The 15,656-nt window shown below is 45.6% G+C and overlaps 1 protein-coding gene across 1 annotated transcript; it reads left to right on the top strand.

Moving 5' to 3' along the window:
• Nucleotides 1-5,137: 5,137 nt before the first annotated feature.
• On the top strand, nt 5,138-6,407 carry LOC102984463 (STE20-related kinase adapter protein alpha-like). The gene is given in 3 exon segments (XM_024117161.1): nt 5,138-5,149; nt 5,231-5,707; nt 5,709-6,407. Coding segments are annotated over 3 exon segments (1,188 nt in total).
• Nucleotides 6,408-15,656: the final 9,249 nt, after the last annotated feature.

Genomic DNA, 15,656 nt, shown 5'->3' on the forward strand with positions numbered 1-15,656 from the left:
CCTGCATGGGCTAATCTTCCTGGCATCTCTGGCTCTTGGAGGCTCCACTGACCATGGACAACCCTCCCAGAGAAGGGGGTAGCTGTGAGCAGTTAATGACCAACACCAGAAGCAGTTGGACTGGATGCACCAGCTGGCAAAAAAGAACTGGAGAAGGCAGCTACTATTCTGTGGAGGTGAGAATGGCCGTGGTGCACTGGGACCCAGTGAGGAGAGCAGGCATGTTTGAGGAGATGAGGTACAGTAAGGAGTAGTGAGTAAGATTGGTTCAAGTTCTAGAGCTGAGAGAAATGGAGAGGGATTAATGAGCAATACTAAGGAGCCTGTTGGAATGGTGACCATGAATTTACCATGATATGATTATGTGTGATTTCATGGAGAAAGCCAACACTTGGGTTCATCTAAAGATGTATTTTGCCAGAGAGAGGTACAAGAGAGTTGAGGGTGTTGGCAAAATGTGATCGGGAGGGAAGTGAAGACAGTCAGAAGAGATCTAATGGATAGACAGGTGAGAAAAGGATCAAATATCCCAAAATAGTCAGAGTAGTGCTCGTGAGACTCACTGAGCAAGTAAGATGGAAGGAAAGGAGGATGTCTCCACCAGCCGTTTTGGAAATGGAGCAGATGCCAGTGATAGAGGAGTCCCAGATGGGACTATGGGAGTGGATCCCAAAGAGAGCTCGAGGACACCTCTGCAGAGAGGACTCAGACCTACATTGGGTCATCTATGTCCCCGTGGGAGTCACCTAGGATAGTGTCATGGCAGAGGCAGGAGAAAGGCTAGGATCCAGGAGCTGGGGTCTGCTCTTGATGAACAGGAGAGACCAAGAGGTCAGAGATGGCAGAGAATGAGAAAGGTGATTTCAGTGGGAAGAGTCCCCCAAAAGTAGAACTCCTTTTTTCTTGTTAATTTTAATATAAAATTTTGCTTGGGGCTTCCCTGGTGGCGCAGTGGTTGAGAGTCCGTCTGCCGATGCAGGGGACACGGGTTCATGCCCCAGTCCGGGAGGATCCCGCATGCCGCGGAGCGGCTGGGCCCGTGAGCCATGGCCGCTGAGCCTGCGCGTCTGGAGCCTGTGCTCTGTAACGGGAGAGGCCACAGCAGTGAGAGGCCCGCGTACCGCAAAAAAAATAAAAAATAAAAAATTTGCTTGGGTATTTTTAATTGGACAGTAGGTAAATGATTACATTCCTTTTAAAAAAATTTATAAATTATAAATAAGGCCAAAGTTTCTTACCACCCCAGCCACAGCCCCAATCCTTTTGCCCTGTCCCCATAGGCAGCTAGCGGCCACCCTGGAAACGTTTTCCATATGCAAGCACATCCCCTTACACGCACGGAATAATATATAATATTGTTTTTAGTGTATGGGTGTGTGCTTCAGAATAAATGGTTTCATACTCTATATACTTACTGTCTTATAATTTACGTTTTTCTCTCAGCACCATGTCTTAGAGATCTAAGATACCATGTTTTAGAAAATGAGCAGACTTATTGTTTTATTTTGCTACATAGTATTCTATAATGTGAATTTACTAAATTTATTGAGCTTTTCTCACGTCAATGGATTCTTAGGTGATTTCTAGTCTGGGCTATTACCAGCGATGTTGCTGTGTACATTCCTGTACAGTTTTTTTTGTACACATGATAGATGTTACAAAGTGCATCCAAAACACCTGTATGTGTTTCTGTTATGAATGTGATCTGCTGCAATAAACAGAAAACTCATTAAACAAATAAGGGTTGTTGGGTATTTTCCCTTCTTTTCTGAAGGTAAGGAGTTACTGGGATTGGTTTAGTTGTGTGGTGATGCACCCTGACATCCAGGCTCTCTAACTTTTCACTCTGCCAGCCTTAGTGTATTGTCTAGTATCCTCATCCTTGGTGCCTCATACTCACCATATATGGTTGCTGTGGCTCTCAACATCACTTCCGGATTCAAAGCTAGAAAGGGGGAGAAAGAACAGTCACAGCCACATATGCTCCTTTTTATCAGAAATGTAAACACTGTCCCAGAAACAATCTCAGCGGATTTCCACTTAGGTATCACAGGCCAGAACTAGGTCCATGACCTCTCCTACTACAAGGGAGACTGGGAAGGAGGGTAAGAAGTTTGTCCTTATTGGCTTAAACCAATTCTTCATAGTCTGACTGCGTATTAGACTCATAGGGAAGCTATGACTGGGTATACCAAGGATACAGGGTCCTAACTGCTCTTTGCCATTTCTCAGGCTTGTGTTTGTAGTGAGCAACCTTGAGGGATGAAGTAATACCTCCTTCTAGGACAAAAAGCAGGCTTGCTTGTTTCCTGCTATAAAACAGGTGAGTTCCCCAAGCTCAGTGTTCCTCAGATGCAACGCAAACCCATTGTATGCATGGCATCTACTGGGGCCCTCCATGCTGCCCCTGTGGGACTTGGGGGGCAAGGGAGCCAATGTAAACATTATATTTATACTGCTTAATGTGCCATGCATAATAAAGTCCTTTGTCTCTGTCACTAGAGTCTCATCTTGGCCAGCATCTATGAAACAGTAAGAGGCTAATTATTCACTTATCAGCAGGGTAAATTCAAATGCCAGACCCTGACAGTTTTGGCAATGAGGATAGGGTGCTGACAGAGATAAGGCTTTCTGGAATAGGAAGGACAAAGGACCCTGTGGACCAGATCAGGGGATATGAAAAGACTCCCTGGCACATGTTAGTGAATCCTCTCACCCAACTGGTGGGTGGCAGGGTAAGGGTGGCTAGAGTGAGGGTCTCACATTGTCTTACCTGTTAACGAGGCTAAGCAGTGAGAGGCAGGATTGAAACAAGCCACCTGAATGGTGCTTTGTTTCCTGTTCACTCTCCCCCATGCAGGAGGAGGAAGGATGTTATGACAATGGGGCAGCAAGCTGCACAGCCCCACCCAAAAGTCAATGTGGATGAGGCTGCTGAATCAAAGGGTCCCCAAAGCCAGGGCTTGGGTCATCAGCCAGAATGTTTGGAATAGAGCTTTAGATAAGCCAAAAACATTACAAGTTTATCTGATTGAGCCCCACAGATGGCATTCAAACCCAAAGTGAACAAACACAAAGCCTTGCTTACTGGCACGGACCCGCTCTTTGACTCTGTGCTCCCTATCCCTCTCTCCCATCCACACTCCACCCTCAGCTGCTTTGATGAAAAAGCAGAGTATGCTGGGAACTTCATGGAGCTGAGGATCTCAAACGCTTACAGCTCTGTAGGACCCAATGTCCATGTCAGCATCTTACCCAGTCCTGTGGATGGATGCAGGCAGGGGTGGCTGAAGACACCCAGGGATGCAGTGTGGACTGGGGGCAAAATGGTCCTGGGCTCAGGTTCTCTCTGGACTGATGCTGGAGGTTCATGAGGGAGGAGGCAGTGGCACTCCAACCCTGAAGTCAGAGGCCAGGAGAAAATGAGTCTTCCAGCTGCCTGCCCCCCTGCCATGAGCTAGCCTCCCCTGCCACCCAACGCTCCCTGCTCCCCCTTCTGGAGTACCATGATCTCCTGAAGTTGTTGCAGTAGCTCCTGATCCACACACATTAAACCCCTTGGTCTGTTTTCCCGTAAGGTAAAAATATCACCCATTTCAGAAATCTGTTGCATTTCTATAAACTAAAAACGAACTGTCAGCAAGAGAGAAATTAATAAAACAAGCCCATTTACAATTACACCAAAAAGAATAAAATACCTAGGAATACTTCTAACTAAGGAGGTAAAAGCCCTGTACTCAGAAAACTATAAATCACTGATGAAAGAAATTGAAGACTGCACAAACAGATGGAAAGATACACCGTGGCCATGGATTGGAAGAATTAATATTGTTAAAATGACCATATTACCCAATGCAATCTACAGGTTCAATGCAATTCCTGACAAAATACCAATGACATTTCTCACAGAACTCGAAAAAATAATTCTAAAATTTGTATGGAAACACAAAAGACCCCAGATAGCCAAAACAATCTTGAGAAAGAAAAGCTACAGTCATCAAAACAGTATGGTAGGGACTTCCCTGATGGAGCAGTGGTTAAGAATCTGCCTGCCAATGCAGGGGACGCGGGTTCGAGCCCTGGACCGGGAAGATCCAACATGCCGCGGAGCAACTAAGCCCATGCGCCACAACTACTTAACCTGTGCTCTGGAGCCTGTGAGCCACAACTACTAAGCCTGCGTGCTGCAACTACTGAAGCTCACGTACCTATAGCCCATGCTCCACAACAGGAGAAGCCACTGCAGTGAGAAGCCTGTGCACTCAACAAAGAGTAGCCCCCGCCCGCCGGAACTAGAGAAAACCCGAGTGAAGCAACGAAGACGCAATGCAGCCAAAAATAAAATATAAAATAAATAAATTTATGAAAAAAAAAACCCACAATGAGATATCACCTCACACTCATCAGAATGGCTATTATAAAAAAGACAATAAATAACAAGTGTTGGCGAGGATGCAGAGAAAAGGGAACACTTGTACGCTGTTGGTGGTGATGCAGCCACTATGGAAACAGTATGGAGAGTCCTCAAAAAATTAAAAATAGAACTACCATATAAACCAGCAATTCCATTCCTGGATATTTATCTCAAAGAAATAAAAACACTAGTTCAAAAAGAGATATGTCCTCCTATGTTTGTTGCAGCACTGTTTACAATAGCCAAGATATAGAAGCAACCTAAGTGTCCACTTAGATGAGTGGATAAAGAAGATGTGGTATATATAATAAATGGAATATTACTCAGCCATAAAAAAGAATGAAATCTTGCCATTTGCAACAACATGTATGGACCTAGAGGGTATTATGCTAAGTGAAATTGTCAGACAGAGAAAGACAAATACTGTATGAATTCACTTATATGTGGAATCCAGAAACAGAATTATAGACACAGAGAACAAACAGTTGGTTGCCAGAAGGGAGATGGGTGGAGGCAGGAAAGAAATAGGTGAGAGAGATTAAGAGGTACAAACTTCCAGTTGCAAAATAAATGAGTCAGTGGTATGAAATGTACAGCATGGGGAATATTGTCAATAACTCTGGCCTCCCAGCAATCGGCCTGGTGTCAGTACAGGCTTAAACCAAGGAGGTGGAGCTGGGTTTAAATTTTTGAAATTAAAGTAGGTCTACATGTTAGGAACTCATGTCTTTTCTTGTAAGTAAATAGAGTGAATTAGCCATTTGGTCTCGGAAAAGTTCATTGTTGAGGGCTTAAGAGATTTGGAACCATTTGGAGACCAACGGGGCAAGCTTAGAGTCGATAGCATCCTTCTCTAAACAGGAGATCATGAGTAGCTTTCTGCCAGAGGGAGGGTGTTATGAGCTACTCACCGTTACAGGCAAAGGATTCGAGGAGCTGATGACAGTGAATCTAGCAAGGTACAAACCAATGGGAGAGTATGTGACTGTACAAAGGATTAACCTAGAAGCTTGTTCCAATGAGCTGGTGACATACTTGCAAGGGGAGCTCCATGTCTCTAAGATCTTAAGCCATCCCGATATCCTGCCATATCAAGCCACCTTTATTACAGACAATGAGCTGTGGGTTATCACATCATTCATGGCATATGGCTCTGCAAAGGACCTCATCTGTACACACTTCATGGACAGCATGAATGAGCTGGGAATTGCTTACATCCTGCAGGGGGTGCTCAAGGCCCTGGACTACATCCACCACGTGGGATATATGCACAGGTGTGTCAAAGCCAGGCACCTACGTTCTGATCTCCACAGATGGGAAGGTCTACCTGTCCGGTTTAAGCAGCAACCTCAGCATGATCAGCCATGGGTAGCAGCAGCGTGTGGTCCACGACTTTACCAAGTACAGTATCAAGGTTCTGCCCTGGCTCAGCCCAGAGGTCCTCCAGAAGAATCTTCAGGGTTATGATACCAAGTTTGACATCTACAGTGTGGGAATCACAGCCTGTGAACTGGCCAATAGCCATGTCCCCTTTAAGGATATGCCTGCCACCCAGATGTTACTGGAGAAGCTGAACGGCATTGTGCCCTGCCTGCTGGACGCCAGCACCATCCCTGCCCAGGAGCTGACCATGAGCATCTCGTGCTCAGTGGCCAACTCTGGCCTGAGTGATAGCCTGACCACCAGCACCCCCAGGACCTCCAATGGCAACCCACCGTCCCACCCCTATCACCGCATCTTCTCACCCCACTTCCACCACTTTGTGGAGCAGTGCCTTCGGCACAACCCAGCTGTAAGACCAAGTGCCAGCACCCTCCTGAACCATTCTTTCTTCAAGCAGCTCAAGCGACGTGCCTCAGAGGCTTTGCCTGAGTTGCTTTGTCCTGTCACCCCCATCACCAATTTTGAAGGCAGCCAGTCTCAGGATCACAGTGGAATCTTTGGCCTGGTAACAAACCTGGAAGAGCTGGAGGTGGACAAGTGGGAGTTCTGAGCCTCTGAAGAAGGTGCACATTCTCCATCCTGGGCCGTATGAGCCTCTGGGACAGTTCCTGAGGGCTAGCCACATTCCCACCCTCCTGGGGGCAGATTGGGCAGAAAGGACATTTCTGCCAGGAGAGTTGGCTGCTTACTGACTGGGAAAGAGATTCCTGGAGAGAAACTTTTCTTTACTGCTCCAAGTCTTTTGAGATACAAGGGAATCCCAACAACCATGGATCGGGAGGGGCTGGAAATCTGACATTCCTAGTCCTGTGAGCTCAGGCAACTTGACCTCTTCAGAAGAAAGAGATGCAGTTCTGGCCCTTGGGGCTGAAGTCCAAGCCCAGGGTTTGACTCATCCACCCAGGGAACTGTGTGACTTCTCCCTCTGGTCCTCCTACCAGCCTGCTTGCATTCTTCTCCCCTGCTCTCAGATCCTATAGGTCCATGGAGGGGCAAGCAATAAGAACCTCCTCCCCTCATACCTCTCCCTAATAACTGAAGGGAAGGGTATTTTTTCTTTTTAAGCACTAGGTTAAGGCTAGGGCAGTCCATCCTCATCCCCCTTTTCACTTGGGCCCTGACCCCTAAAACCTTCCCTTGGTTCATCTGTGTAGCTCACTCCTTTCCCACCAAGAGTCCATCTTACCGTCTCCTGCAGGCAGCCTTGGTGCTTCTTCCAAGGGCCATGATGTCTTGCCTAGCCTGAGGGCCTAAGTCCTTATGCCTGTGAGTTTCATTGACAGAACAAATTAAAACTTCCAGGGAATCAAAAGAAAAAAAAAACCTCTGTAAGGTATTTTTGTAAACCTTATGTCTGTAAGGTGACATATTGTAACTAGACTTTATATTGGTGATCATTTTGAAATGTTATAGAAATATCAAATCACTATGTTGTGTAACAGGAACTCACATAGTGTTGTAGGTCACTTATACTTCAAAAAAAAACCAAACAAATCCATAGCAATAGAGATCAGATTTGTGGTTACGGGACGGGGTGGTATAGAAAGGGAATTGGATGAAGGTAGTCAAAAGGTACAAACTTCCAGCCATAAGATAAATAAGTACTAGGGATGTAATGTACAACACAATAAATATAATTAACACTGCTGTGTGTTATATATAAAAGAGAATAAATTCTAAGAATTATCACAAGGAAAAAAATATTTTCTATTTCTTTAATTTTGCATCTCTATGAAATGATGGATACTCACTAAACTTACTGTGACAATCATTTCACGATGTATGTGAGCATTGTGCTGTACACCTTAAACTTATACAGTGCTGAATGTCAATTATATCTCAATAAAACTGGAAGGAAAAAAAAGTACCCAATTGCAACTGATGGGCTATGAGCAAAGTTTGAAGTGGGGACAGGAAATTAAATTGGCCCTACGGTGGGTCCTTTGGGTCAATTCAGTGTACTGTTGTTGGAGCTGCCACTGCTGGAGGTATAATTGGTATTGATGTTTGTACAGGTTTGTACTGTGAATGCCCGTAAGTGTCAGAGGGGATTCGCTCATTCAGGGACTGCTGTATGTACAGAGGTGATTCCTGAATCCTCCAAGATAGTCCAGGAGAAACCCTATAGGCTTCCAAGAAGAGAAAGGGAAACGGGAAGAAATAGACTCAATGGTTGCGATTACTCAGAGGAGGCCAGTTTCCCGCACAACAGCATCACCTTTTGGACACAAGTCACCAAGTACATTCCTTTTGGAACCTGCTAATTTCCTACTTACTGACCCATAGAAGTCCTGTGACTCTTCAACCTGACATTTCCGTTTGGGGATGGGTAAACTTGGATTTGGTGGCTATCCAGGGAAGAACACAAAAGGCCTTGCTAATCCAATGGAAATGCTATACAGTAAGTCCCCTACATATGAATGAGTTCCAGTCCAAGAATGCGTTCATAAGTCCAATATGTTCATAAGTCCAACAAAGTTAGCCTAGGTACCCAACTAACACAGTTGGCTATATAGTACTGTACTGCAATAGGTTTATAATACTTTCCACACAAATAATACATAAAAAACAAACACAAAAAGTAAAGAAAACATTTTTAATCTTACAGCACAGTACCTTGAAAAGTACAGTAGTAGAGTACAACAGCTGGCATACAGGGGCTGGCATCTAGTGAACAGGCAAGAAGAGTTACTGACTGCAGGAGGGAGAGGAGGGGGGAGATGGTAGAGCTGAAGGATCGTCAGCAATAGAAGATGGGGCAAGCTGCAATTTCACTCACGCCTGACACTGATGGCACAGGTTCTGGTTCCTTGATGGATTCAATTCTATCTACCCTCTTGAAAAAACGATCCAGTGATGTCTGGGTAGCAGCTCTTTTTTTTTTTCCTTGTCATAGATGACACAGTAGCACTGGATTGTATTCTGAATGGCTGCTGCAACCTTCGTGTACCATTCTACATTCGGGTCCTGTGCCTCGAAAACTAAGTGTCTCCTCAAATAAAGAAAATCCCCTTGCCATTTCCCGCGTCGTGAATCTCTTCGGTTCTTCAGTTACTTCTTCTTCTTGTCTCTCCTCATGCTTTCTCTAGGCCTCCAATTCCATCAGGTCTTCATTAGTAAGCCCCTCGTGCTGCGCAGCAAGGAGTTCAATGAAGTCGTCCTCTTGCAGAACTAGCTGCAGCTTCCGCTGAGGGTCACTAAGATGCTGAAGACTTCTTTGGACTCTTCATCCAACTTCTCAAATCCATGAAAATCATGAACAAACTGTGGGCAAAGTTTCTTCCAAACCCCATTCATGGTGACAGCCGTAACCTCATGCCAAGCAAAGTCAATGTTTTTTATGGCCTTGTAGATGTTATAGTCCTTCCAAAATTGTCACAAAGTTGTTCCCGATTCTTCACTCACCTTTACTGCCTGACAAAAAGTGTGACGTAAATAATATTTCTTGAAAGTCGCTATAACTCCCTGGTCCATAGTTTGGATAAGCGACATGATATTCGGTGGCAGATGCACTACATTTTTTTTTTTTTTTTTTTTGTGGTATTCGGGCCTCTCACTGTTGTGGCCTCTCCCGTTGCGGAGCACAGGCTCCGGACGCGCAAGCTCAGTGGCCATGGCTCACGGGCCCAGCCGATCCGCGGCATGTGGGATCTTCCCGGACCGGGACACGAACCTGCATCCCCTGCATCGGCAGGCGGACTGTCAACCACTGCGCCACCAGGGAAGCCCAGATGCACTACTTTGACATTGGGATGAAAGTCGTCCATGAATGGGGGGTGGCCTGGAGCACTGTTGAGCAGCAAAAGAATGTTGAATGGATGTCCTTCTCCAAGCAATATTTCTCTACCTCTGGGATAAAGTGGTGGAAAAACCAGTCCTGGAAAATGGCCTGTGTAACACAGGCTTTGGGGTTACTCTTCCATACAACAGGAAGTGTAACCCTTGGCTATGTTTTTAAGGGCTCTGGGGTTCTCGGAATGATAAACTAAGACAGGCTTCAGGTTCACATCACCAGAAGCACTGCCACCAAACAACAGAGTTAGCCTATCCTTTGCTGCTTTATAACCTGGCATCAACTTTTCCTCCTTACTGATGTAACTTTGGTCTGACATCCTCTTCCAGTACAGTCCTGTCTCATCCACATTAAAAACCTACTCAGGTAAATATGTGCCTTCATCAATAATTTCTGGAAGTGTTTCAGGAAATTCCCAGGCAGCTACCGTATCTGCACTCCCTGCCTTGCCACTTACTTTTATGTTCTGAAGGTTGGCTCTAGCCTTGAACCAATGAAAACAACCATGGCTGGCATTAAAAGTTGCACCCTCTGATTCTTTGCTGTGTTTCTTCTTCAAGTCTTCATAAAGGCTTTTAGCTTTCTCTTAAATCAGCATTAAGCTGAGTGGGACTTGACACTGATGCTGATCCTGTATCCACACACTGAGAAGTTTCTCCACCTCTTCCATCACTTTTCCATGCTTCCTCGATATTATTGTTGACATAATTGGCACAGCAGACTTCACATGCCCCATGATCTTGTCCTTGTTCTTTAGAATCGTGCCAATGGTTGAATGATTCATGTTATAAGAATAAGAGACGTCTACCATCTTTTCACTCCACTCTCTCAATTATTTTCATTTTTGTTTCCATCTTTATCACTTGGCACTTCTTAGCAGTACCAGCTACATCACCGCTGCTTTTACTCTTGCTCCTGGACATCCTGGGCTTGAAATAAAAAATACTATACTACCGTACTCTGTACAATACTCTACAGTAAAGTACACAAAGCACAGCCACTTGTGTAGAGGATGCACGCGTGTGACAATGTACGCCAGATGCGTGAACTAACTTACATGATTGGACATGGGAACACACGTTCGCATCTCTGGAAGTTTGCAACTTGAAGGTTCGTATGTAGTGGACTTACTGTATTCAAGAGCACACCTAACCTAGCTCTAACGTTACCTGGGTTTTACATGAAAGGGTGGCAGCAATCCCTTTGGGGAAAACTTTATTCCTCACTTCATCACCTGAAGCATAACTGCTAGCTCAATGGGGCCCTCAGTTCACAGAGGGTCCCCTAAGTGCCTGCCTGATTTTCAAGCACACCAGCAATGTCCATGTTCAACCTCAGCATCAGCTATGCAGAATCAGAAGTAGGCATGGTCATTCTGCCCAATGGGCAGAACTCAAGGCAGCGCTCATAGTCCTGGCCAATACCTCCCCTGAAGAAACTTAGGACATTTTTACTGACTTTTGTGCTGTTGTCAACGGCCTAGCTGTCTTGTCTGCAAGACTGGCAAATTAAAGGCATTCTTCTTTGGAGCTGCAAACTGTGGAAACAAATTCAGCTGACAATCAGACAACCTGGGTCTCCCATGGAGATGCCCGTGGTAAGGGCCCTTCCCTAATAAGACCAACTTAAATCAAGCTGCTGATCCAGCCTGTACTGCCCATACAACCACTATCACTGCCTGGATCCATCCTTGCGCCAGACGCGGCAACACATCCACCATCACGGATGGGGCACAAAGTAAAGAACTGTATGTTTCTGATGCAGAAGCCACCACTACCTGCCAGCCTTTGACACCTCCCAAAAGCTGAGCTGTTTGTCTTATAGTAAAGAGGCCACATTGCACAGGGCATTGCTCCCACCTACTCCTGGATGATTGACTACCCCAGACCTTTGACCCCTTCTTTGGACTATCGTTGGTGCCTCACTTTTCTGGGGCACATTTTCAAGTTACAGTTTTGCTGTTCTAGTCTGATCAGGAGACTCTGGCCACCACCATTGTGGCCCTTGTAACTAAGCCATGTCAAGTTTTTGGCTTTTCAGATCATCTACAGCCTGACAGTGATGCACCCTTCGTTGCAAAAGCCACTCAACCAGGGGCCAATAGTCAAGGTATACGATGGCCGTGCCATACTCCCTACCACCTGCTGCCACCTTGTATTATTGAGCACTGGAATGGCCTCCTCAAAAATAAACTCAAAAACGTCTACTTCCCTCATCTCCTTTTGTCCACACACCTCAGTGAGGCAGTGTGGTCACTGAATGCAGCCATCCCCAGACAAGGATCATCTCCTCTCAGCCATTTCCTCGTTAATGATCAGGACAAAAAGGGTGGAGGAAGATTTGGGATTCTGACTATTCCTGGGCATGGTGCTTCTTTTTTCTCCCTAACAACAATCCAAGGCTAACCAAGGTGGTACACCCTCCAGGTGTCAGTTTAGCAAAAGGGGACCTAGGGGGTTCAAACTTAATTCTGTTTTAGCCACCTAGATTCTCTTGGTGAATTAACGTGATCCTGAATCATAAATGTAATGACCACTTGGTTGAATATACTGCTTGCCAAGTCCCCCTACACTGGCCCACACAGGCCAAGGTGGGATATATCAATATAAGGGGTCTCTGTAAATTTTTCTCCCCTCATACCTGGCCCCTCCAGATAAAAGGTCAGGGTATGAGTAGGGAAATACTGGGGAAAAGGTGAAGATATGGGTACTGGCGTGGGATACACTGCTTCCGTGGCTATGGAGGACTGGCGAGAAGACATCTTAGGTGCCAGCAGGTACAGGGAGGGGGGACGATTAGTGTTCTCTTTGTCCCCTAGATCCAGCAGTGCAGCCTAGCAACACCATCACCTAGTTCACATGAGCCAAGTTTCAGCTGGCAACCTGATCCCTTCCCTCTAGGTTTGTCATCCTGTCCACATGTTATGTAAACAGGAAACCCATGTGGGCATGGCTGGTCTGAAACAATTTGGTTGTGCCCTTTGCCATCAGTGGCAGCTCTTGAACATGGAACCTCCCCCTTTCCTGTGCTGGTAGTAGAAACACACCATCCAGCCATCCAACACAACCTTGTTTCAATCCGACTGGTACAAATGCACATAATTTTCCTGTCACCTGAGTGGCCTTGCTTCCTACATGGCAACTAAGCTTGCAACTATTTGGTGACACTGCCCATGTGGCTTAACCACATGGTGATGCAAATCAGATTTAACAACAAATCTTAAACTGGAATGACACGTAACCTATTGGGGTGTGTGTTTGTATGTGGGCCATGGAATGTCTCTCCATCAGGGATGGGGAGTACTCTTTGGCCCATCTAATGCCTCCTATAATTATTGGCAATGACACCAAAGATCAGCAGATTAGTCTAAAATTCACTGTGAGAATTTTAGTGGATAATAACCTGGGTTTAGACTATATCCTGGCTGTCTCAAGTAAGACCTACTGATCCCCTTGGGATTTACAGATGACTGAATCTGGGACCCTGGGTGGCATGGTTGAAGCCAACACTTCAGGTTAGCCTCACCTTGCTTCTTGAAGTTCTACTGATAGTAGCCTTAATTAAATTCTGTATGAGACAGATTGAGCAGATTTGGTCCCAGCCTCTATTTGATCAGATTAAACAGAGTGGCGAATGGAGTGGCATATTCATGTGAATTGTCAAGTTCAGCCAAGAATGTGTAAGGCCAATTGTTGAAAGAATTTGGACACCATAGGCCCTGTGCATCACTGCACATTTTTACATGGCATGCCAAGAATATAAGATCCTGACCACTCTGCCTGCACTATTTCTCAGGGCTGTGTGTGCAGACAGCAACCTTAAGGAATAAAGTAATTTCTCTCTCCAGGACAAAGAGCTTGTTTATTGCTTTCTATAAAAGAGGTGGGTCCCCCATTCTCCTGTTGCTCAGATGCAACACAAACCCACTTGTATGCAGAGCACCCGCAGGGCTCCTTCACACTGCCCCTATGGGACTTGGGAGTGGGGGCAAGAGGAACTGATGCAAGCATGATGCTTTTGCTACGTGCTTTGCTTTGAGTAATAAAGTTCTCTGTCTCTGATCCAGGAATCTCATGTCTTCTACCAGCATCCATGAGACAGTAACAGGTAAACCTATTAGCTTGAGAGTAGGGCAAGATCAAATTCCAAGTACTTACATGCCATGGGGTGAAAGAAAATAAACAATAACTGCTGGAAAGAGCCTTAGGAGAAAGGGTGTCCTAGGGTGTTGCTTTAGTCTGCTCAGGCTGCCATAAGAAAATACCAAAGACTGGGTGGCTTAAACAAAGAGATTTATTTTCTTATAGTGCTGGAGGCTGGGAAATCCAAGATCAAGGCGCTAGCCAATTCAGGTTCTGGTGAGTGAAACCGAGCAGAAGGCTGCAGAGCCTTCCCGGTGGCAGACCCCTCCGGGTCCCGCATTTCTTGTTTATAAAAAAAAAAAAAAAAAGGCTTTAGTCTCCTAGGCCTTCCCCGCATTCCAAAGAGCAGACTCAAGCAGTTACTAATTAGAGAAGTGAGGGAATACAGAGAATAAAGGAAAATCAGTCAAGCAAGAAAAGTAATAATAGCTTAAACAATAGTTCAGCCATAAAATAGAGTCACAGGACCCCTAGTTCCTCCTCAAGGGGTAAAAATACAATCTGACACATATCTTGAGCTGTTTTACAGAAATCAGGACCCCACTGGATAGAAACTGCTGACCACAAACACAAAGACCTTAGACTGTTTGGAGCCAGAAGTTAATGATTAAGATTCCCAAAACACCACCCTGTTACCTCACCACCAACCAATCAGAAGACTGTCCATGAGCTGATCATGCACCCCACAACACTTAACCCTAATGTTGCCTTTAAAAACACTTCCCTAAAAAACATCGAGGAGTTTGGGTCTTTTGAGCATTAACTACCCATTCTCCTTGCTTGGCACCCTGCAAATAAAGGCTGTACTTTCCATCACCACAATCCAATGTCAGTAGATTTGCTTTGCTGCACATCAGGAGAGCAAACCCACGTTCGATGTGGTAACATGAGGACTCTCTTCCTGGCTTGCAGATGGCTGCCTTCTTGCTGTGTCCTCACATGGTGGAGAGAGCTCTGGTACCTCTTCCTCTTCTAATGGCACAGCCCTATCAAATCAGGGCACCATCCTTATGACCTCATTTAACCTTTATCACCTCCTCACAGGCCCTGTCTCCAAATACAGTCACATTGGAAGTTAGGGCTCCAACATATGAATTTCAAAGGGACATAAACAGTCAGTCCATAACAGGTGTCATCCAGGTTTCAGTTAAGGCTGGAGATGAGAGAAAACTTTAAAAGAAATGTTGAGAATATGAGGAAGTTGCCTAATTAGGGAGAAGGGTTCTGAAGGGTGTGGCAGATGTTTTTTGGGGTGAAGAAATGGTGGAGGATGAGTCAGACAGGGCCAAGGAAAAACAGAGTATTATGGGACTGAGTATGTGGCCTACCTAACTGTTCCTACCCAACTCCAGATCCTAAGGGAAGATTTAGGTTTGGGGGCGGGGGGTGGGGTGGGGCTTAAGCTTATACAATTGGAGGGTGGCCCTTTAAGAAGAAAAATACAACATTACAAATACACAATTATATATAAGCACGGGAACACGTTGCAAGGAGTTTGTGAAGTGCCTTGGAAAGGGCCTGTGTGGATGAGCTTAAGCCTCCTGGAGACTCAGCCTCTGCCAGGTCCTCTCCCCACTTCACCCAGGACAAGGTGAACAATGGCCCCCTCCAACCTACCGACTCCATTCCCCTGACCCCTACCCACCCTGCTCCACTTCAGGGGTGATGGCTTCCTTTCTTGTTGACCCCACAGCAATCAGAAAAGGAATTTGACCTTCCCCCTGCCAAGTTATATATATATAATTAAATCATGCACTAAATATAGCTGTTCACATAGTTCCATGAAGAAACAAAATGGCTAGGGCCATCCCAGAAGGCTTCCTGGTGGGTATACCCCAGCTCTTAGCCTTCCTCCCTGCTGACT

Source organism: Physeter macrocephalus, chromosome 14 (assembly GCF_002837175.3).
Source record: "Physeter macrocephalus isolate SW-GA chromosome 14, ASM283717v5, whole genome shotgun sequence".
Lineage (NCBI taxonomy): Eukaryota > Metazoa > Chordata > Mammalia > Artiodactyla > Physeteridae > Physeter > Physeter macrocephalus.